We start from the raw sequence: 23330 nt of genomic DNA, 5'->3' as shown, positions 1-23330 counted from the left end.
CCAGTAGTACTAAAAAGTGGAAATACAATCGGGAAAAATGTTCAATAATGTTCAATACACAAAGAAATGCAGATATTTGTAAATGCACTTCATCATGTGTGTATTGAAAAATAATGATATAATTTAAGGATGGGTTCGGTTTCATTCGGTTTGGTTTTTTGATAAAATCGAAAATCAAACCAAAACTACTATTTGGTTTAGTTCAGTTTTTTTCAAGTTCGATTCAGTGTTCGGTTCAATTTTTGGAACCCACTTCTAATCTAAACGCTTCTCTTTTAATCTCTTGCACTATTTCAGTTCATGTGATTGTACAAATAAATTATAAACTAATCAATTAATGCACAAATTATTAACACATAGCCAAAATCGATATTCGAAGGAGCTAGTAAAACACAATTTTATTTGTTCTCATAACTTTTCAACCTTAACTAACACTTGTAGGTCAAGTATATATTATAATATTTTAGTGTATAGAGTGTTGAATTTTTATTCACTCGAGGTTTAAAACACCCCCGCATTAATAACAACACTTAAAACTAATAAAAAAACACTTGGAGGTCGCATAAAAATGGTCCCAAAAGATCCAAATCAACCGTTTTCAAGGACAATGATGCCTTAAAAAAAAGAGGAGAAAATAGGCAGTCAAATATTATGAATTGTAGAAAGGGAGGAACAAAGTACAAAAGATGAATAAAAAAATAGTGTAAAAGGATAAGAACCCTAATCACTATCAACAAACCTTTTCCATCCTCGTTTGACTTCCATGCATTTTCAAGGACAAGGTCTAAGGTTAAGGTCGAAGAATCCATATGTTTGACAGGTAGTCAATGAAACAAAAAGGGTGTTTGAATAATCAATACTGTAAAATAGAAGAGCATAGTATATAATGTCTCGTATCAATTGTACAATACGTTATGTAAAAAAAATTGAGTAAACAACCAGATCATATAATCCTCAAAGTAACTTTTACAAAGGCTAAGAATTTTGTGTATTTCGATTTCACTCTGTATAGTTTTTGAGTTATCCGAAAATAGTCTAAAGTTTTATTTTTTGCAAAAATTAATAATTTTTTTTAATAGCGTAGCTTGGTCACGTCATTTATAAAAAGCTACGAAATTTATTTCATTTTGTTCTTATTGAGATTGAAAGCTGCCCTAACCAATTAACCACACCAAATATTTACTCTACCCTAAGTATAGACTGCATTAGTAAGTCCAAATGTCATAATCCTACGATTCAGTGATATTTCTTTTCACTTGCAGGTGAGAAGTCATATGTTTAATTCCCGTAAAAAATAAATTTAAACCATATTATTACTATTCTCAATGTAAATAATATCGTTTGTTAAAAAAAAAAATCCAAAAGTATAAATTTTTTTTGAAGACTAGTCCAAAAGTATTTGGTGTTTTAACCTTTTCTCAGGCATCGGTCCACTTTTCCCTTCAACTTACCAGTATCAAAACCATCTCGACATAAAGAACCCCCATAGGATTTTCGGAACTCAAACTCAAACTCTCTCTGTCTCTCTGCAATAACTACACACAACTTCTGCTTTCTGCTCAGGCATCTCTCTCTCCTCTCTCTCTCTCTCTCTCTCTCTCTCTCTCTCATGCACACAGCCATTCTTCCTTTCTCACTCCTGTATTCTCACTCAATCAAGCCATGGAAGACACAGAAAACTCCAATGGCGACCAGAAATACCACCCCAACACCAGAAGTCTGAGGGGCGGCAGCAGAGCCAATCCTCAGAAGTACCACCACCACCACCAACTAATCCGCCACACAAACCAGTTCGGTTTCTGCAACCAGAACCAGTATAATCAGAGATACTCCTCTTCCTACCCAGCTCTTCTTCCTCTCCCTCCTCTCCTCCCTCTGCAACTCGCTCTAACTCCACCTCTGCCTCCAAACCACCACTTCCGATCAAAAACCCACCTCCAGAAACATTCCTGCAGGCTCAATACTCCTCCTTTCGCGGCCTCCTCCGAAACCCAGCTGGCCCAACTCACAATTTCACCAGGTAAGCCTCAAAGCTCTCTGCTTTTTTTTGCTATTTCCCCTTTCTTTGCATGCCATTTTTCTCTCTGTGTTTCAAAGTTTTGGTTTTTATATTTTACCTTCAGTTTTACATAGTTGGTTCTTGTTCTCCCAGTAATTTACTTTCAGCTATAGAGATGGATAGAAATTTATCTACAATGAGAAGGGTGATTGTTGAAAAAATGATATTTGTTACCAGTTCAAAAGCATTAATTTCAATAAAAATGGTTGATTTTAGGCTTCAAATTCCTTAAACTTTTTAGTAATCTTGTTACTATTAATCAGAAGCTTTAGAGGGGTATCAGAAGCAAACCAGTTCACCCTTTAAAGGAGAAGATGGAAGGAAGTTGCTCACAGCTGCAAGAACAGGAAAAGCAATAGTGACTGCAAGGAGGCCAGATTCTGGTGGTGTGGAGGGCACTGTAATCTCCCTCTTGGCTAACCATTTTCTTGTCCAATTCGATTTATCGCAACAAATTTTCCATTACAATGTCGACATTTCCCCTAACCCGTCGAAGGAAGTTGCTAGAATGATCAAACAGAAGCTGATCGAGGATAACTCGGCTGTGCTATCCGGTGCAATTCCAGCTTATGATGGCCGGAAGAATCTTTACAGTGCAGTCGAATTCCAAGACGATAGGCTTGAGTTCTATATAAGCCTTCCCATCCCCACAAGCAAGCCAACATTGCCATATGGAGCATTCAGTGACTTACAGGAGAAGCATCAAGAACATAAACTTTTTCGTATAAATATCAGACTTGTGTCAAAGATAGATGCGAAGGAATTGAGTAGTTACTTGAGCAAGGAGGGCAATGAATGGAAGCCGATTCCTCAGGATTATCTCCATGCCTTGGATGTCGTCTTGAGGGAGGCGCCGTTGGAGAAGTGTGTACCTGTGGGAAGATCACTCTATTCGAGTTCAATGGGAGGAAGTAAAGAAATTGGAGGAGGGGCTGTAGGACTGAGAGGGTTCTTCCAGAGCCTTCGACCAACACAACAAGGACTAGCTCTCAACGTTGATTTCTCCGTGACTGCATTCCACGAAAGCGTTGGAGTGATCCCATACTTGCAGAAGCGCCTCGAGTTTCTTCAAGACCTTCCTCAAAGGAAGACAAGGGGCTTAACTGATAAAGAAAGGAAAGAAGTGGAGAAGGCATTGAAGAACATCAGGGTCTTTGTTTGCCACAGAGAAACTGTCCAGAGATACCGCGTTTGTGGCTTGACCGAAGAAGCCACAGAAAATCTTTGGTTTGCAGACAGGGATGGGAAGAATTTGAGGCTGTTGACTTACTTCAAGGATCACTATAATTATGATATACAATTCAGGAATTTGCCTTGTTTGCAGATTAGTAGGAGTAAACCGTGCTATCTTCCGATGGAGCTATGCATGATCTGTGAAGGCCAGAAGTTTCTCGGGAAACTGTCCGATGATCAAACTGCAAGGATACTTAAGATGGGCTGCCAACGCCCCAAAGAACGAAAAGCCATTATAGATGGAGTCATGAGAGGTCCTGTTGGGCCAACAAGGTAATCTCTCAACTTCTAAAATGTATTTCAGTTTGCTTTATGATTATTTGTGGATGTTCATTTCAGTTTTTTTCTTCACAGTGGCATTCAGGAAAGAGAATTCAAGCTCCATGTTTCGAGAGACATGACTCGATTAAAAGGAAGAGTTCTTCAACCTCCAAAGCTAAAGCTTGGTGATGGTGGTCACGTAAGAGACCTAGTTCCCTCTCGTCTTGATCGGCAATGGAATCTTATAAACAGCCATGTGTTTGAAGGTACTCGAATCGAGAGGTGGGCGTTGATTGGTTTCGGTGGCACCCCTGATCAGAAGAATAGCATCCCAAAATTCATACGCCAGCTATCTCAAAGATGTGAACAATTGGGAATCTTCCTCAACAAGAACACGATTGTTAGCCCCCAATTCGAACCATCCCAAGTGCTTAACAATGTGTCGCTGTTAGAATCCAAGCTCAAAAGAATCCAAAGAGCTGCATCAAACAACCTCCAGCTGCTTATGTGTGTGATGGAAAGAAAGCACAAAGGCTACGCAGATCTCAAGCGAATTGCGGATACAAGCGTTGGGATTTTAAGCCAATGCTGCTTGTACTCAAACCTCGGGAAGATGGGTTCACAGTTTTTGGCAAATCTTGCTCTCAAGATCAATGCAAAAGTTGGAGGATGCACGGTTTCTTTGTACAATTCATTACCAACACAAATCCCGCGGCTGCTTCAGGCTGGTGAACCGGTGATCTTTATGGGTGCGGATGTGACTCATCCGCACCCACTCGATGATTTTAGTCCTTCTGTTGCTGCTGTGGTTGGTAGCATGAACTGGCCGGCGGCAAATAAGTATGTGTCAAGAATGAGGTCTCAGACGCATCGACAAGAAATCATCCAGGATCTCGACGCAATGGTGGAAGAATTATTGAATGAGTTTCGCCAGGAAGTTGGCAAACTTCCCAAGAGAATCATTTTCTTCAGAGACGGGGTAAGCGAAACGCAATTCTACAAAGTGCTTCAAGAGGAGTTGCAAGCCATTAAAGGGGCATGTTCAAATTTTCCCGGTTATGCACCTCCCATAACATTTGCAGTGGTTCAAAAGAGGCATCACACAAGGCTGTTCCCTTTCAAAATTGATCTGTCTTCGAAGCAGAACCAGTTACTCGACGAAAACATTCCCCCTGGAACCGTTGTGGATACCGTGATCACTCACCCGAAAGAATTCGACTTCTATCTTTGCAGCCATTGGGGTGTTAAGGGGACAAGCAGGCCAACTCATTACCACATATTGTGGGATGAAAACCTGTTCACTTCAGATGAACTGCAGAAGCTGGTCAACATTCTGTGCTACACTTACGCAAGGTGCACGAAGCCGGTTTCTCTGGTGCCCCCGGCTTACTACGCTCACTTGGCGGCATATCGAGGCAGGCTTTACCTTGAGAGGTCAGAATCCACAACTTATACCAGAAGTGGTTCGACACTCACCAGAGCTGGCCCTCCGAAGGAAATGGCTTTACCAAAACTTAGTGAGAATGTTAAGAAACTCATGTTTTACTGCTGAGTTTTAATCTCTTTAATTAACCTCCTTAACATGGCAGTTAATTCATTAGTTTAATTATAGTCAAGGCCACGGAGATGGTTAGGCCAATGTAACAGAACAGCTCAACTTATGATGATTAATCTGCATGCCAAACTCATCGTAAACCCTTGTCAAATATTTGACACTGTCAAAGTTGGTAAATAGTCCGAGACGGATTTTATCTGCAGCTATCAACATACACATGTAAACAATTTAGCTACAAACATCAACTAAAATTATCATTTTATAGTTTAATTAGTTCATTATCCTGGATAAATCTTATGCGTTGCTGTCGTCAGTAATATACACTTGTGGATAGAGCAGAATCGTTTCCATTGCTACAAAACTATCATTTGTAACATGAGTATAATTTGTAACATGAGGAGAGAGGGGAGAGGATCTTAGGTTGAGACTTGAGAGTGCAGAGGTGGTGGTCGGGGCAAAAGGGCTGTAGAAGAGAGAAATGTGACATGGCCTTTTCAGTGTAATTACTCTACCATGCATGCAAACTGTGCAAAACTATGCAGACGGCAAGAAGAATAGAAAGCAAAAGTGAGAAAACACTTGATGAAAAAAGCACTTTCATATTTTATATATATATCTATATCTCTGTGTATGTATATATGGTCCCCCCAATGAATGGTATCAGTCACTCAGAATCTGAAGCAAAAGCTGTCGCGACTACCATATGCCAGCCCATTTGAATAATTCTAAAGAGAGAGAGATAGAGATGGGAACAAGACTTGGCTGCTGAATTTTCAGCAGTCACTTCTGCTGCTTATATCCAATTTCGTATAGGCATGTGTTTAAATTTTGATTAAAAAAATTAAAATTTAGACACGTGTTCATACGGGATTGGGTGTAAGCAGAAGTAGCTGCTGAATTGTTCAGTAACCAAGTTAATTCCTAGAGATGGAGGAGGAAGAAGACAATGAAGAGCCAAGAAAGGGTAGGATATGAAGTAAAGGGAGTCTAACTGATTTGGTATTGATGTGTTTTAAAAAAAATTGTTTATGCTGTATTGTGAGAATAAGCTTATTTTTACTGTTTCACGTTTTAAACTTTTTTTTATTCAAAACTATGAAAATAAGCTGTTTTTAAGTGTTTACCAAACATCTGTTTTAGCTTAACTTTCTTTATACTTACTTTTTATAAAAACACCTTAGTACCAAATCAGTACTAAGTCTGACTTTGGACATCCCCCTTTGTCTCTTCAGCTTTGCAAAACCCTGGCTTTTTCCCACCATTATTTTCTCTCTCTCCTACTCTGTGCTTCTCATAACTCACCCAGAATCTGTTCATCATCATTGTTGAACTGAGACGTTACATAACAATAAACTGTTTTAGGTAAATAGCTCGTATATTCCCTTCTTTGTGGGAAGGATGCTCTCCGGATCCCTTTCTCTTAATCCACCAAATCAGTGAATTCGTGTTATTGAAATTTGATTCAACAACTGAAGTTATTATAATTTTTAAAGTTGATCCCTATTTATAGTCGTTGGATCAAATTTTAATAACATAAATCCATTGATTTGATTGACTAGAAAGAAGGGATAGGAACCCTTTCCTTTCTCTGTGTATTTGTGCATTACATTGTGTATGCGTCAAAGTGTTACTTTTAAGTACTGCACGCCCACGAGAAAAAACAGAACGACTGGGACACAACTTGGATTTTGGCAGGGCGCCCCCCAAGCCCCTACCCTCTGTTCTCCCGACTCTCATCGAAGCTCTCTAGACAGTAGGTAGATACATACATACATGGATATTGTATACCTCGGAACTTGACACTCTTGTTAAGTGTATACCCCACACTAGCTCAATCTTACTTCATAACAAACCTAATAATTCAGTTCTATCGGAATTTCTTCATGCATTTATCTAGAGATGTACGATAAATAGAGTGTACTAAACTCAATCAACTATGCGCAAACGATTCTTAGACAGTAACAAAATGAAAGCAAAGCTGCATGAGGCAGATTCTCTGCTCTCTCACTTCTCGTGCTCTTCTGTTTGTGTGGTCACGATTAAACTATGTTAATATTTTATATTATTATTATTTTTTATTTTTTATATTTATAAAAAATAATATAAAATATTGATATAACTTAACCATAATCATACAAAACTGAAGGGCATGAGAAGACATGAGAAGTGGGACGGCAGACCTCCAAAGCTGCATGTGTTGTTCAATAATGGTAGAATTTATGTCTAATTGGACAAGAAAACTTGACATCTGTGTGATGTGATTTGTCCACAGCTCCGTACATGTAGCCTTTGGATACTACACTACAGTATTACCATGTAGGGGTGACTAGGATTTCTGTTTTCGGTCATAGGCAAGCCTTTATATCATCTCCAGCAGATGCTGTGAAACGGATAAGGATCATCTTTAGTGAGAATCTTAGGTATTCTCACATTTTAATTGTTCATTGTATATCGTACGATCAATTTTTGTTAAGTATTATTTGTGTTTAATTTAAAATAAAAAATTTAAAATAACTTATGATCCTATAATGTAAGATAAACAGATAGGATGTGAGGATTCCTATAATTCCTAAATTTTGAATTCATATGGAATCCAAATTCCTGTAAAACAACTCTATTTTTAAAGGATCGAATTTTAAAAATATATCTAGATGCTGTAAAAGAGTTTATATTATAAAAATAAATAGTCACGCTTTAAATTTGAAGTGCAACTATTCAAGAAAAATTTTAGTGTGTCACAAACACGGTACAGTACATCAAGTGTCACAATATAAGTGGTTAAAAATTCTTTTTCAAGTATCTAACCAATTGTATTATGCACTTAGTATACCAGATAATGTTCTCAACACATTGAAAAATTTCTTCAATTATTCTTGTTTAATATTAAAATGATGATAAAATTCAAGGGTAGATCCTGGAGCAAGAAGAAAAGGAAGAGAAAGAATGTTGTTTTATAAAATGATTGAGTTGAATTTGAATTGCTAATAACAAAATATTCAAAGTTTGTTAAAAGAAATAGTTGTTGGAGATAAAAAATAAATAAACTAAGTAGCTAAAGTAGTTTTTTGGTACTGTTCACTTGCTTGTTTAACTTCTCTCGGAAATGCTCTAACAACTTCAATGTGCAAGACATTACAACCTCAACCCAACCTATCATATAACATGCATCTATTGGATGAACGATGTTTTGTTTGAACATATTTATTCCACAAGTGACACTACCAAAACTATATTTTAAAAGATCAATGAAAGTGAAAGGCTTGAATGTAATCAAAATATAAATATCAATGCATTTGTAAAATATATTTTACGTATGGACCTGCATTGTCGGCCCTCCTCATCCCATACCCTTCTATTTCTGTGGTCGCGGTTAAATCACGTCAACATTTTTATATTCCCATTGCTTTTTGTTTTATTATTTCTATAAAAAAAATCAATATAAAATTTATGACCCTATGATGTACGATAAACAGATAGGATGTGAGGATAAACAAGTATCTAACCAATTGTAAAATTTGAATTCAGATGGAATCCAAATTCCTGTAAAACAACTCTATTTTAAAAGGATCAAATTTTAAAAATATATCTAGATGCTGTAAAAGAGTTTATATTATAAAAATGAATAGTCACTCTTTAAATTTGAAGTGCAACTATTCAAGAAAAATTTTAGTATGTCACAAACACGGCACACTACACCAAGTGTCACAATATAAGTGGTTAAAAATTCTTTTTCAATTATTTAACCAATTGTATTATGCACTTAGTATACCAGACAATGTTCTCAACACATTGAAATTTTTTTTCAATTATTCTTGTTTAATATTAAAATGATGATAAAATTCAAGGGTAGATCCTGGAGCAAGAACAAAAGGAAGAGAAAGAATGTTGTTTTATAAAATGATTGAGTTGAATTTGAATTGCTAATAACAAAATATTCAAAGTTTGTTAAAATAAAGAGTTGTTGGAGATAAAAAAAAATTAAACTAAGTAACTAAAGCAGTTTTTTGGTACTATTCACTTGCTTGTTTAACTTCTCTCGGAAATGCTCTAACAACTTCAACGTGCAAGACATTACAACCTCAACCCAACCTATCACATAACATGCATCTATTGGATGAACGATGTTTTGTTTGAACATATTTATTCCACAAGTGACACTACCAAAACTATATTTTAAATGATCAATGAAAGTGAAAGGCTTGAATGTAATCAAAATATAAATATCAATGCATTTGTAAAATATATTTTACGTATGGACCTGCATTTTCAGCCCTCCTCATCCCATACCTTTCTATTTATGTGGTCACGGTTAAACCACGTCAACATTTTTATATTCCCATTGCTTTTTGTTTTATTATTTCTATAAAAAAAATCAATATAAAATTTATGACCCTATGATGTACGATAAACAGATAGGATGTGAGGATAAACAAGTATCTAACCAATTGTAAAATTTGAATTCAGATGGAATCCAAATTCCTATAAAACAACTCTATTTTAAAAGGATCAAATTTTAAAAATATATCTAGACGCTGTAAAAGAGTTTATATTATAAAAATGAATAGTCACTCTTTAAATTTGAAGTGCAACTATTCAAGAAAAATTTTAGTGTGTCACAAACACGGTACAGTACATCAAGTGTCACAATATAAGTGGTTAAAAATTCTTTTTCAAGTATCTAACCAATTGTATTATGCACATAGTATACCAGACAATGTTCTCAACACATTGAAAAATTTCTTCAATTATTCTTGTTTAATATTAAAATGATGATAAAATTCAAGGGTAGATCCTGGAGCAAGAACAAAAGGAAGAGAAAGAATGTTGTTTTATAAAATGATTGAGTTGAATTTGAATTGCTAATAACAAAATATTCAAAGTTTGTTAAAATAAAGAGTTGTTGGAGATAAAAAATAAATAAACTAAGTAGCTAAAGTAGTTTTTTGGTACTGTTCACTTGCTTGTTTAACTTCTCTCGGAAATGCTCTAACAACTTCAACGTGCAAGACATGACAACCTCAACCCAACCTATCACATAACATGCATCTATTGGATGAACGATGTTTTGTTTGAACATATTTATTCCACAAGTGACACTACCAAAACTATATTTTAAAAGATCAATGAAAGTGAAAGGCTTGAATGTAATCAAAATATAAATATCAATGCATTTGTAAAATATATTTTACGTATGGACCTGCATTTTCAGCCCTCCTCATCCCATACCTTTCTATTTATGTGGTCACGGTTAAACCACGTCAACATTTTTATATTCCCATTGCTTTTTGTTTTATTATTTCTATAAAAAAAATCAATATAAAATTTATGACCCTATGATGTACGATAAACAGATAGGATGTGAGGATAAACAAGTATCTAACCAATTGTAAAATTTGAATTCAGATGGAATCCAAATTCCTGTAAAACAACTCTATTTTAAAAGGATCAAATTTTAAAAATATATCTAGATGTTGTAAAAGAGTTTATATTATAAAAATGAATAGTCACTCTTTAAATTTGAAGTGCAACTATTCAAGAAAATTTTTAGTGTGTCACAAACACGGTACAGTACATCAAGTGTCACAATATAAGTGGTTAAAAATTCTTTTTCAAGTATCTAACCAATTGTATTATGCACATAGTATACCAGACAATGTTCTCAACACATTGAAAAATTTCTTCAATTATTCTTGTTTAATATTAAAATTATGATAAAATTCAAGGGTAGATCCTGGAGCAAGAAGAAAAGGAAGAGAAAGAATGTTGTTTTATAAAATGATTGAGTTGAATTTGAATTGCTAATAACAAAATATTCAAAGTTTGTTAAAATAAAGAGTTGTTGGAGATAAAAAATAAATAAACTAAGTAGCTAAAGTAGTTTTTTGGTACTGTTCACTTGCGTGTTTAACTTCTCTCGGAAATGCTCTAACCACTTCAACGTGCAAGACATTACAACCTCAACCCAACCTATCACATAACATGCATCTATTGGATGAACGATGTTTTGTTTGAACATATTTATTCCACAAGTGACACTACCAAAACTATATTTTAAAAGATCAATGAAAGTGAAAGGCTTGAATGTAATCAAAATATAAATATCAATGCATTTGTAAAATATATTTTACGTATGGACCTGCATTGTCGGCCCTCCTCATCCCATACCCTTCTATTTCTGTGGTCATGATTAAACCACGTCAACATTTTTATATTCCCATTGCTTTTTGTTTTATTATTTCAAAAAAATAAAATCAATATAAAATTTATGACCCTATGATGTACGATAAACAGATAGGATGTGAGGATAAACAAGTATCTAACCAATTGTAAAATTTGAATTCAGATGGAATCCAAATTCCTATAAAACAACTCTATTTTAAAAGGATCAAATTTTAAAAATATATCTAGATGTTGTAAAAGAGTTTATATTATAAAAAAGAATAGTCACTCTTTAAATTTGAAGTGCAACTATTCAAGAAAAAATTTATTATGTCACAAACACGGCACACTACACCAAATGTCACAATATAAGTGGTTAAAAATTCTTTTTCAAGTATCTAACCAATTGTATTATGCACTTAGTATACCAGACAATGTTCTCAACACATTGAAAAATTTCTTCAATTATTCTTGTTTAATATTAAAATGATGATAAAATTCAAGGGTAGATCCTGGAGCAAGAAGAAAAGGAAGAGAAAGAATGTTGTTTTATAAAATGATTGAGTTGAATTTGAATTGCTAATCACAAAATATTCAAAGTTTGTTAAAATAAAGAGTTGTTGGAGATAAAACAAAATTAAACTAAGTAGCTAAAGTAGTTTTTTGGTACTGTTCACTTGCTTGTTTAACTTCTCTCGGAAATGCTCTAACAACTTCAACGTGCAAGACATTACAACCTCAACCCAACCTATCACGTAACATGCATCTATTGGATGAACGATGTTTTGTTTGAACATATTTATTCCACAAGTGACACTACCAAAACTATATTTTAAAAGATCAATGAAAGTGAAAGGCTTGAATGTAATCAAAATATAAATATCAATGCATTTGTAAAATATATTTTACGTATGGACCTGCATTGTCGACCCTCCTCATCCCATACCCTTCTATTTATGCGGTCACGGTTAAACCACGTCAACATTTTTATATTCCCATTGCCTTTTGTTTTATTATTTCTATAAAAATAATCAATATAAAATTTATGATCCTATGATGTACGATAAATAGATAGGATGTGAGGATAAGCAAGTATCTAACCAATTGTAAAATTTGAATTCAGATGGAATCCAAATTCCTGTAAAACAACTCTATTTTAAAAGGATCAAATTTTAAAAATATATCTAGATGCTGTAAAAGAGTTTAAATTATAAAAATGAATAGTCACTCTTTAAATTTGAAGTGCAACTATTCAAGAAAAAATTTAGTATGTCAGAAACACGGCACACTACACCAAATGTCACAATATAAGTGGTTAAAAATTCTTTTTCAAGTATCTAACCAATTGTATCATGCACTTTGTATACCAGACAATGTTCTCAACACATTGAAAAATTTCCTCAATTATTCTTGTTCAATATTAAAATGATGATAAAATTCAAGGGTAGATCCTGGAGGAAGAAGAAAAGGAAGAGAAAGAATGTTGTTTTATAAAATGATTGAGTTGAATTTGAATTGCTAATAACAAAATATTCAAAGTTTGTTAAAATAAAGAGTTGTTGGAGATAAAACAAAATTAAACTAAGTAGCTAAAGTAGTTTTTTGGTACTGTTCACTTGCTTGTTTAACTTCTCTCGGAAATGCTCTAACAACTTCAACGTGCAAGACATTACAACCTCAACCCAACCTATCACGTAACATGCATCTATTGGATGAACGATGTTTTGTTTGAACATATTTATTCCACAAGTGACACTACCAAAACTATATTTTAAAAGATCAATGAAAGTGAAAGGCTTGAATGTAATCAAAATATAAATATCAATGCATTTGTAAAATATATTTTACGTATGGACCTGCATTGTCGACCCTCCTCATCCCATACCCTTCTATTTATGCGGTCACGGTTAAACCACGTCAACATTTTTATATTCCCATTGCCTTTTGTTTTATTATTTCTATAAAAATAATCAATATAAAATTTATGACCCTATGATGTACGATAAATAGATAGGATGTGAGGATAAGCAAGTATCTAACCAATTGTAAAATTTGAATTCAGATGGAATCCAAATTCCTGTAAAACAACTCTATTTTAAAAGGATCAAATTTTAAAAATATATCTAGATGCTGTAAAAGAGGTTATATTATAAAAATGAATAGTCACTCTTTAAATTTGAAGTGCAACTATTCAAGAAAAAATTTAGTATGTCAGAAACACGGCACACTACACCAAATGTCACAATATAAGTGGTTAAAAATTCTTTTTCAAGTATCTAACCAATTGTATCATGCACTTTGTATACCAGACAATGTTCTCAACACATTGAAAAATTTCCTCAATTATTCTTGTTTAATATTAAAATGATGATAAAATTCAAGGGTAGATCCTGGAGCAAGAAGAAAAGGAAGAGAAAGAATGTTGTTTTATAAAATGATTGAGTTGAATTTGAATTGCTAATAACAAAATATTCAAAGTTTGTTAAAATAAAGAGTTGTTGGAGATAAAAAAAGATTTAACTGAGTAGCTAAAGTAGTTTTTTAATACTATTCACTTGCTTGTTTAACTTCTCTCGGAAATGCTCTAACAACTTCAACGTGAAAGACTTTACAATCTCAACCCAACCTATCACATAATAAGCATCTATTAGATGAACAGTGTTTTGTTTGAACGTATTTATTCCACAAGTGACACTACCAAAACTATATTTTAAAAGATGAATGAAAGTGAAAGGCTTGAATGTAATCAAAATATAAAATTTACGTGATCGGGCACCCTTATCGAAGTTTTCTCGAATCACACAAAATAAATGAGTAATGATGATTGATCGATCCATCAAGAAATCCAGTGTCATTTCGCTGTCACTTCAATGCAACAATTGATCACAGTTTTCCACGGGCAAGTAAATATTTGGTACAGCAAAATTACGGTATTATCCATCAAATCAATTTCGTTCGAGGTGACCAAAGGAGGCATCTCCAGACGAAAATTATCAGGCGGCATCTCAGAGAGCCAGCTCAAATCTCTGACCTTTAACCTGCAACCATGTCTCTTTTTCTTTTTCTTTGATGCGATTGCTTCAAAAACCAATATTTTTAGCATTTTAGCATGCAGATTCTTGTGTTATAAGCCCAAGAACCCTTTGGACTGCAAAGTTGGTGAGTGTACTTCCGGTGGCGGAATTCTTGGATACAGGCTGCCTCATTCATCAGCCTCACACAATGGGTCGACGGTGTGTGTGCCACACCCATTGTTTGAGGATGCCACAGCCCGTACCCAAGAATCTCTCCTTCGGGTGAGTATATTTTTGGTCTTTGGGGACAGGGTTGGGTTAAGAGTGAGCATGAGAAAATGGACACATTTCCAGTGCACCATGTATAATTGAGTTTGCAAGTGAATTCAAGCTCAAGAAACTATGGAAGGTTAAATGCTCCCATTTTACCATAACATCATGTTACTTTACATACCTGATGGCCAAGCACACTTTCGCAAGTTCTGAATCGACAACAAGGGTTGTAACGAGGTCAAAGGGGACACATGCTTTTAATTTTTAGAATAAGAAACAGCAGAGAATCATGCCAACACTCAATCAAAAATTTAAAGATGTAGCTGTAGACAAGTCTGATTTACTTGGAAGTCATGAGACAGCAAGTTTACTAAGTTGTCGATGTCAAAAAATGCGCTCTGAGGCAGTTTTTGCTTCTGCTGGAAGCTGGAGTAATTCTCGAATCCCTTCGCAGACCTGCAAGCAATTTATAGTAAGACTGTTGTAGGCAAACACTTCCAGTACTATGCCAAATTCTGTACAATCACAAAGAATATGATATTTGGAAGTTCTAAAGGAGGGGAAAAGGCTTTAATCCTTTGATCACAATTTCATATTGCCTTTTTACGGGCGTTCTGTCTTATACTTTCTATTTTGGAAGCAAATACTATCTGAATTATTAGGAACACATACTTATAAAAAACACAAAAATATCCCATCCAAATGAGATAAACCGGAGACCATCACACAATTTCAAGTTCTGCAACCCATGTCCAAGGAAAAATGTAACTAATAAAGTAGAAAGCATTGCTGCAAGTGAACATACCAGCTTTATCTGGGCTTTAATTGATGCAATAAGGTTAGTACACTCTTCAACTTGCCTACAGAGATTGATCAGACGCATTAATTTGACAGTACTTAATCAAAGAAGACGGAAGATATTAAAACAGGGAAAAGGGGTTTTTCAACGAATCTAGTAGGATACATTTCACTAATATCTACTAGATTTCGACAAATTTTATTTTGTTTCTGTCCTGTAATCCAATCTGCCATAATAAAACCATCCAAGAAAACCAACATGGAACAATTACAACAAAAGCTCGTACCTGGCTAACTTTTCTTCTCTTTGAGATATGTAATTTAAAGCTTCAGACCAGGTGAACTCCACATGAAATCCTAGTCCAATATCTACAAATATGCGTCGTGTATCTGGCCTGTGAACATGCAGACAGAGAGAAGGTGAATCTGCCCCATCCCACAGCAATAATAAGGAACAGGTAAAAACTAAAAATCCATCGATATCAAAGATGGAAACAAAACTAAGAATGATAATAGTTTCAACACTAGTAAACAAAACATACGAACATATAATGCTTTTGATGAAGATTCCAATGTGTGGACGTGGATCGTGGTAACTACCAATTTAGCCCAACATACCTATGATTACGAACAACGTAGTGATTCTAGTGAATATAAACTTACACACAAATGGAATTGGTTACAAAGTTTTAATCAAAATCAGAACCCAAGGGACACTAAGAAGTCAATAAAGAGGCACCAAAACGTGGTTTACATACGGCTCATTTCGGGTTAGTAACATTATATCTCCTACTCAATTTTTCATGGAAAGTTTGTAACCGGTTCTATTTATGCGTATCTCCCGTACCATATAAAGCACAATTAGAGAAAGTTGAACGATACAGCGATGCTAACACTTACACGTCAGCTTGCATATAAACTTCAGAGCCAAGATTCACCAAACTCCTAAGACTGGTCACACTATTTTTCTCCAAATTCTCAATGTTCTTCCGCAAATCCGAGCTTTAATTTGAACGAAAGTCAAGAAAACACCTTCAAAAACCAAAAAACACCAAATGGAATTGCATATTCCGAATGTCGAGTTTCCAAAAAAAATCACATTTGGGTAAAATTTAATTAATCAAAACGAAAGAGGGAAAACCGAAAAGGATACAAAACTTTTTGTTGCTCGAACACCTTGTCCCTGCAAAGCAAGAATCACACCCAAAAAAATATACAATTAAATTTGATAAGAAAATAGGAAACCCTAATCAAAGTTGATAAGCAATTAAATTTGATGCAACTGGACCTTGGTATTGGTAATGCACGCAAAGAAAACCCTAGAAAACGGGTTCCAGTAAAGTAGTGGGGAGAGGGCGTACGAAACGGTACCGTTGAGCAATGGCGCGGACGAGGTCAGGTTTGAGGCGTTGGTCGACAAACTCCTCGAATTTCTGAATTTTGTTTTGGCGGGAGATGTCCATGAGCGCTGGACTAAACTGGATTTGCAAAGCTCGCTTGCTTCTCTGCACACAGAAAATCGGTCTCTGGAGGTAAACGACGATGCAGCTGGAGGGATGATAGGCTTTGATCCAACGACGTCCCCGATTTGGGTCCCGGACCAATTTGGATGGACAGCATTATTTTTACTGGCTTATAGGGGTACAGGCCCAAGCCCAAAATATCTTCATTGGCACGAACTGGAAAAGAAAAGTAAAAAAAAAAAAAAAAATGTGAACCTTTTTGTCCTTATCCAACAGCCCTATACCGGTTCGTGTTCCGAGTACACGAAGGGATCCTTTCAAAATCTCTTCCTCCTAATCCATCAAATCAAAAGATCGGTTCTATTGAAATTTGATCAAACAGTTATGTTTGTACCATACTTGACCAATCCCGAAACTACCGAGCACCGGCCAACGCTATACTGTCAAGGACCCAGAAGAGTTCCCCTCCGACCAGGAGGCCAATCACTACTCGACACGTGTCAAGATTAGAAGCCAATCAGAGCGCAGCACGTGTCGACATCAAGAACCAATCACAACACGACACATGTCAATGTGACAAAGCTACAAGTTTTTCTATAAATAGGGGTCATTCCCCCACAATATTGCCTAATGCCATTTTGTGTTAAATCATTCACAAGAACTCACTAAATTGAGAGCTTGATCCTTTGTACTTGTGTAAGCCCTTCACTACTAATAAGAACTCCTCTACTCCGTGGACGTAGCCAATCTGGGTGAACCACGTACATCCTGTGTTTGCTTCTCTGTCTCTATTCATTTACGTACTTATCCTCACTAGTGACCGAAGCAAACAAGCGAAGGTCACAAAACCTGACACTTTCTGTTGTACCAAAGTCTTCGCTGATTTTGTGCATCAACATTTGGCGCCGTCTGTGGGAAACGACACTTATTCCTACTCTCTTCAGCTGTGTCAAGCTGGTTTCTATCATTCGTACACTTTCTTTTGATCAGGCATCCCTCTCCAGCATGGGAAGCGAAGGAAGCCACAGCACACAGAATGACACCCCCCTTGCACATAGTGCGAAACAACGAAAGAAGGAAGGAAAACGAGTTCTTCTTCAAGCTAAAGTCGATGAGTTGGAAGCTCAGAACAACAAGATAGCAATGAGGAATGAGGTCCTCCAGGAGCAATATGAGAAGCTCTTCGAGACACTCCACGAAGCTAGGCAAGCTCAGACACGCGAGCTTGTTGCCCCCGTGGAAGTCAACCATCAACTGGGTGCCCTCCAACATGGAGGGTCACATGCATTCGACATAGATATCCCTGATAGGGAACAGATTACCCCTCGACTTGATAATCAACATGAGGCTTCTCTTAACCCAGTTGCTTCGACCCGAACCATGAGAAGTGGAGGGAGACACCTCTTTACTGAAGGGGCAGAAGGATCGAAAGCCGTCTTTCGCGATTGTCGGGATTTCCTGAAGCAACGTCGAGAGAATTCCATCCATATAAGCTCAAAGATTAATGACCCAAGGATTTCTGAGAGACTCGGTCCCCTGCCACGGCCCAAGCCGGCCACCAATTTGGGGAAGGGGCAACAAGTCCCAGAGAGACATGAGGGTACAGGGGACTCAGAGGTGTTCCGACAGACATACCCTGGAAGCCAGTACAGCGAGTCCAGGAAAAAATCTCATGCCCTTGATCAAACCTTCCTAATTCCAAGAGGAGATGGAGATTTACGAAAGAAAGCTCCAGTGACACATAACTCCGCTAGGACCCCCTTGTCCTACAACTTCTTGAGGAAGTAAACAAGTTGAAGGCTGAACGTCAGGCTGAAATACCTGACTGGAACCAACCCAGGCCTGGCCCTCTTACAAGGAGGATCCTCAACACCCCCCTTCAAGCAAAGACAAAGCAAAAGCTTGGCTTGCAACTTTATACTGGAAAAGAGGACCCGATTGAGCACCTTAACCTCTTTGAGTCCACCATGGCATACCGGATGCACACCGACGAAGAGCGATGTCTTCTCTTCCCCTCCACCCTCTCTGGTGGAGCTCTAAATTGGTATTGTCGTCTTACACCTGAGACGGTAGACTCATTTGAGGAATTGAGGAAACTATTTGTTTCCCAACACATTTTCCAAACCGATCGCTTGCACTCTGCAGATGACTTGTACACTATCCGCCAGAAGCCAGACGAGTCATTACGTATGTATGCTGGCCGCTTCAGCCATGAATACTCCCGGTGTGCCGAGGCAGATGACAAGACTGCCCTCAAAGCCTTCACGGCAGGCCTACGTGATTGTTTCTTTAAATACATGATCAATGCCAATACTTGGAAGACTTACTCTGAGGTGATGGCGCAGGCTTATAACCATGCCTCCGCCGAGGCAAAGACATATCAGGAGAAACCCCCTACAACCATCCTTTATCAACAAGTGGGAGGTGGAAGCCAGACTCACCTAAATGAGAAGACCTCGACTTCCCAAACAGCAGTGGCACCTCCCCATGCCTTGCATAATGCTTCACCGAATCAACAGACATATCAATTTCAAGGCAAGAGGAAGGATTTCCATCCTCACCACTCTCCTTTCAGTAAAAAGAGTAAGGGACACTATCCCGATAACCAAGGGTATCGCCACAATAACGCTCGCCCCCAGGCAGTCAATGCAGTGGGTCAAACCCGCGTCAAGATACCCCCTACCCCAAGGTATGAGACATACACGCCCTTGAATGCCACATGCGCGGCCATTTACCCCAGCATAGCTCACCTGATACCAAAACCAAAGCCGAGGCACCCAGATTACACGCCCCCGAATAACGCGGGCACGTTTTGTTGCTACCATGAGCATAACGGCCATGATAGCGAGAAATGTATCATCCTCCGTGATCGTATTGAAGCTTTGGCACGAGAAGGAAAAATTGATCAATTCCTTCTTCACCCTCAAAGGGATAACCGTAACCAACGCCAGGTGAATGTCATATATTCCATAAGCGACGGCACACCCATATCTGAATCTTCCAATAGGGCCATGAAAAACAGTGAACGAAGTCTGAGGCCTGGTCACCAAGTGTTTCACGTGGAAGACATCAGGGGAGGGAAGTATCAAAAACCTAACTGGGATCCGATATGTTTCTACCCTGAGGAAGAAAGAGGCATCATCTACCCTCATAACGACCCATTGATCGTGGAGGCTCACATAGCCAACTTTGATGTTCGACGAATCCTCGTAGACACAGGGGCTTCGGTCAATATCATGTTTGCCGAAGCTTTCAGGGCGCTCAGTGTAGCTGAACACTTGCTCGATCGCTCGATTTCTCCTCTGATAAGCTTCTCCGGTGATATCGTGCAACCCTTAGGGAGCATACATTTACCCTTTACTATTGGTACAGGCCCTTACACGGCTACCATTACCACTAACTTCCTAGTGGTTGACTGCCCAACGGCATACAATGTCATCTTTGGGCGCACAGGCATCAATGATCTCAAGGCTATGGTATCCACGCATATGCTGTTGATGAAATTTCCAACCCCCCATGGCAACGGCTACATCAGAGGAGATCAGCTTAGTGCACGATCATGTTACAACACTTCAGTTAAGCAACAACACTTGCCCGGACCCAAGGAAACCCTGTCTGTACATGACCAAGTCACAAAGACCAGCCTAGATGAAGCGAACTTGGATCTTCCTGATAGCAACAATCAACCCGATGATCCTCGAGATGACTCTTTCACCCAGCAAGCCCAACCTGCTGAAGAGTTGGAGAAGGTACCTATCTCAAGAAATTATCCAGATCGCATGGTGAAGATTGGCACCACATTGTCACCACCCCTTCGGTTAGCATTGATATCTTTTTTGAAAGAGAACACTGAAGTCTTCGCCTGGTCATACGAGGACATGCCAGGCATCTCTCCCGATGTCATCTGTCATCGTTTGAGTATTGACCCCAAGATCAAGCCGGTGAGACAGAAGCGAAGATCTTATGACGTTGAACGATACGAGGCAATGAAAGCAGAAGTTGAAAAACTCAAAGGCATAGGCTTTGTCCGCGAAGTCAATTACCCGACATGGGTAGCAAATGTGGTCCTTGTTAAGAAAAATCCGACCAAAGAAAGTCTTTTGCTTCAAAAGGTCTTGTGGAGAATGTGTGTTGACTACACCGACCTAAACAAAGGGTGTCCGAAAGATAGCTTCCCTCTTCCTCTTATTGACAGACTTATAGACTCTACGGCCGGGTGTGAACTCCTGAGCTTCATGGATGCTTACTCAGGATACAACCAAATCCTCATGAACCCTTCGGATCAAGAACACACAGCCTTCACTACCGACAGAGGACTATACTGCTATAAAGTCATGCCTTTCGGCCTAAAGAATGCAGGAGCGACTTATCAGAGACTAGTCAACTCAATGTTCGCCGAGCAGATTGGGAAAAGCATGGAAGTTTACGTTGATGATATGTTAGTCAAGAGCAAACATGCTGACCAACACATCACCAACCTATCTGAAACTTTCACTATTTTGAAGAGGTATCGAATGAGGTTAAACCCCAACAAATGTGCCTTCGGCGTAGGCTCTGGCAAATTCTTAGGTTTCATGATTAGCCAACGAGGCATTGAAGCTAATCCCGAGAAGATCAAAGCAATCCTCGACATGAAGGAACCGGTAACTTCAAAGGACATCCAGAGCCTTACTGGCAAGGTGGCAGCCTTAACCAGGTTCATTTCTAAGGCCACAGACAAATGTGCTCCCTTTTTTAAAGCACTTAAGGGAAGTAGGAAGTACATTACATGGACTGATGAATGTGCCGAGGCATTCAAAAACCTCAAGGAGTACATGAGTAAAGCCCCTCTACTCTCCAAGCCCGAGGTAGGAGACATTCTCATTATCTACCTATCGGTATCAGCTTCAGCCGTAAGTTCCGTTCTCATTCGAAAGGATGGGAATATTGAGCGACCTGTCTACTACGCTAGCAAAGCCCTACAAGATGCGGAGACACGATACTCCAACATTGAGAAATTAGCTCTAGCATTGGTCATGTCTGCTCGGAAACTTCGCCCTTATTTCCAAGCACACGCCATCATCGTGCTTACCAATCACCCTCTTCGACAGATACTCCAGAGTCCTGACACGTCTGGGCGAATGATCAAATGGGCGATAGCATTGGGTGAGTTTGACATTTCCTACCAACCAAAACCAGCCGAAAAAGGTCAAGCAGTAGCAGATTTCATTGCCGACTTCACATATCCGGTTGACATTGCTTCTACACCTGAAGCAGTGGCTTCATTACCCCCGGAAGCTCAGAAGGTAGAATCAACGACCTCAGCATGGAGTCTGTATGTTGATGGCTCATCCAACCAACAGGGCTGTGGAGCGGGACTAGTCTTGACTACGCCCGACAAAGTAGCAATGGAGTATGCTCTTCGTTTCAAATTCAAGGCATCAAACAATGAGGCCGAGTATGAAGCCCTTCTAGCAGGATTACGTTTGGCCAAACACCTCGGGGTTAAACAAATTGATATTTTCAGTGACTCCCAATTAGTGGTCAACCAGGTTACCAACAACTTTGATGCTAAGGACAGCTCCATGGCAGCATATCTTGCGCAAACACAACTTTTGCTCAAGCACTTCCACTACCAGATCACCCAAGTTCCTCGAGCGGCAAACAGTCATGCAGACGCCCTGGCTCGCCTCGCCTCAGCTGTGGAAGACAAGATTGGAAGAAAAATTCATGTCGAACTGTTGGCAACACCAAGCACCATGGCCGCAGAAGTATGCAACTTACAACAGGGGGATAGTTGGATCACCCCGATCTATAATTTCCTTGCTCATGGCACCCTCATAAATGATAAAGTCCAGGCTAAGCAAATTCGATACAAGTCTACCCGCTACCTGATCATCAATGATCAACTCTATAAGCGAGGTTTTAGCCTGCCATACTTAAGGTGTCTTACGCCTGCCGAGGCGAAAATCGTCCTTCGGGAAATACATGAGGGAGTCTGTGGAGATCATGCTGGATCTCGGTCCCTAGCACACAAGACTTTTCGCCAAGGATATTACTGGCCAACACTCCACCAGGATGCCATCAAAGTATCCCGCTCATGTGACAAATGTCAACGATATGCAACTATTCCTCATTCCCCTCCAGAGCCTCTTACTCCTATGATCAGCCCTTGGCCCTTCGCCCAGTGGGGACTTGATTTGATCGGCCCAATGCCGGCAGGGAAGGGCAAAGTCTGTTACGCAGTCGTTGCAGTGGACTACTTCACAAAGTGGGCCGAAGTAGAACCCTTGGCAACCATTACTGAGGCAAAGATAGAAGACTTCGTGTGGAAGAACATCCTTTGTAGATTCGGCATTCCCAATGCGATAGTCACTGACAATGGGCGACAGTTTGACAACAAGAAGTTCAGGTTGTTCTGCTCTAAGTTCAACATCAACTTATGATTTGCCTCTCCAGCTCATCCCCAGTCTAATGGACAAGTTGAGGCCATCAACAAAATAATCAAGCGCACTTTGAAAACCAGCTTGGACAAA

The 23330-nt window shown here is 38.3% G+C and overlaps 2 protein-coding genes across 3 annotated transcripts; one reads left to right on the top strand and one right to left on the bottom strand.

Moving 5' to 3' along the window:
* The first annotated feature begins 1456 nt into the window (after positions 1-1456).
* On the top strand, positions 1457-5237 carry LOC126595048 (protein argonaute 7-like). 2 transcript variants are annotated; one of them, XM_050261372.1, is made up of 3 exons: positions 1457-2020; positions 2326-3565; positions 3647-5237. In XM_050261372.1, exons 1-3 carry the CDS (start codon positions 1663-1665, stop codon positions 5103-5105), a joined length of 3057 nt encoding a protein of 1018 aa, XP_050117329.1. In that variant the 5' UTR covers positions 1457-1662; the 3' UTR covers positions 5106-5237. The 2 variants fall into 2 exon arrangements, with proteins under 2 accessions (XP_050117329.1, XP_050117328.1); XM_050261371.1 differs by having other exon boundaries at positions 1458-2020; positions 2323-3565.
* Positions 5238-14666: 9429 nt separating this feature from the next.
* Positions 14667-16866, bottom strand: LOC126595047 (uncharacterized). Its single transcript, XM_050261370.1, has 6 exons — positions 16724-16866; positions 16506-16535; positions 16253-16354; positions 15640-15747; positions 15360-15414; positions 14667-15010 (listed from the first exon to the last, which is right to left on the bottom strand). The coding sequence occupies exons 1-6, from the start codon at positions 16813-16815 to the stop codon at positions 14939-14941; spliced, it is 459 nt and encodes a 152-aa protein (XP_050117327.1). The 5' UTR covers positions 16816-16866; the 3' UTR covers positions 14667-14938.
* Positions 16867-23330: the final 6464 nt, after the last annotated feature.

Source organism: Malus sylvestris, chromosome 13 (assembly GCF_916048215.2).
Source record: "Malus sylvestris chromosome 13, drMalSylv7.2, whole genome shotgun sequence".
Lineage (NCBI taxonomy): Eukaryota > Viridiplantae > Streptophyta > Magnoliopsida > Rosales > Rosaceae > Malus > Malus sylvestris.
This window is presented reverse-complemented; position numbering and strand designations above follow the sequence as displayed.

Coding starts and splice junctions, on each gene's coding strand:
- LOC126595048 (XM_050261371.1), top strand. CDS start 1,663: ATGGAAGACACAGAAAACTCCAATGGCGACCAGAAATACCACCCCAAC. Junction 2,021..2,322: donor CCAACTCACAATTTCACCAG/GTAAGCCTCAAA, acceptor ACTATTAATCAG/AAGCTTTAGAGGGGTATCAG. Junction 3,566..3,646: donor GGTCCTGTTGGGCCAACAAG/GTAATCTCTCAA, acceptor TTTTCTTCACAG/TGGCATTCAGGAAAGAGAAT.
- LOC126595047 (XM_050261370.1), bottom strand. CDS start 16,815: ATGGACATCTCCCGCCAAAACAAAATTCAGAAATTCGAGGAGTTTGTC. Junction 16,536..16,723: donor GTCCGCGCCATTGCTCAACG/GTACCGTTTCGT, acceptor CTTGCTTTGCAG/GGACAAGGTGTTCGAGCAAC. Junction 15,748..16,252: donor GTTTATATGCAAGCTGACGT/GTAAGTGTTAGC, acceptor GCATGTTCACAG/GCCAGATACACGACGCATAT.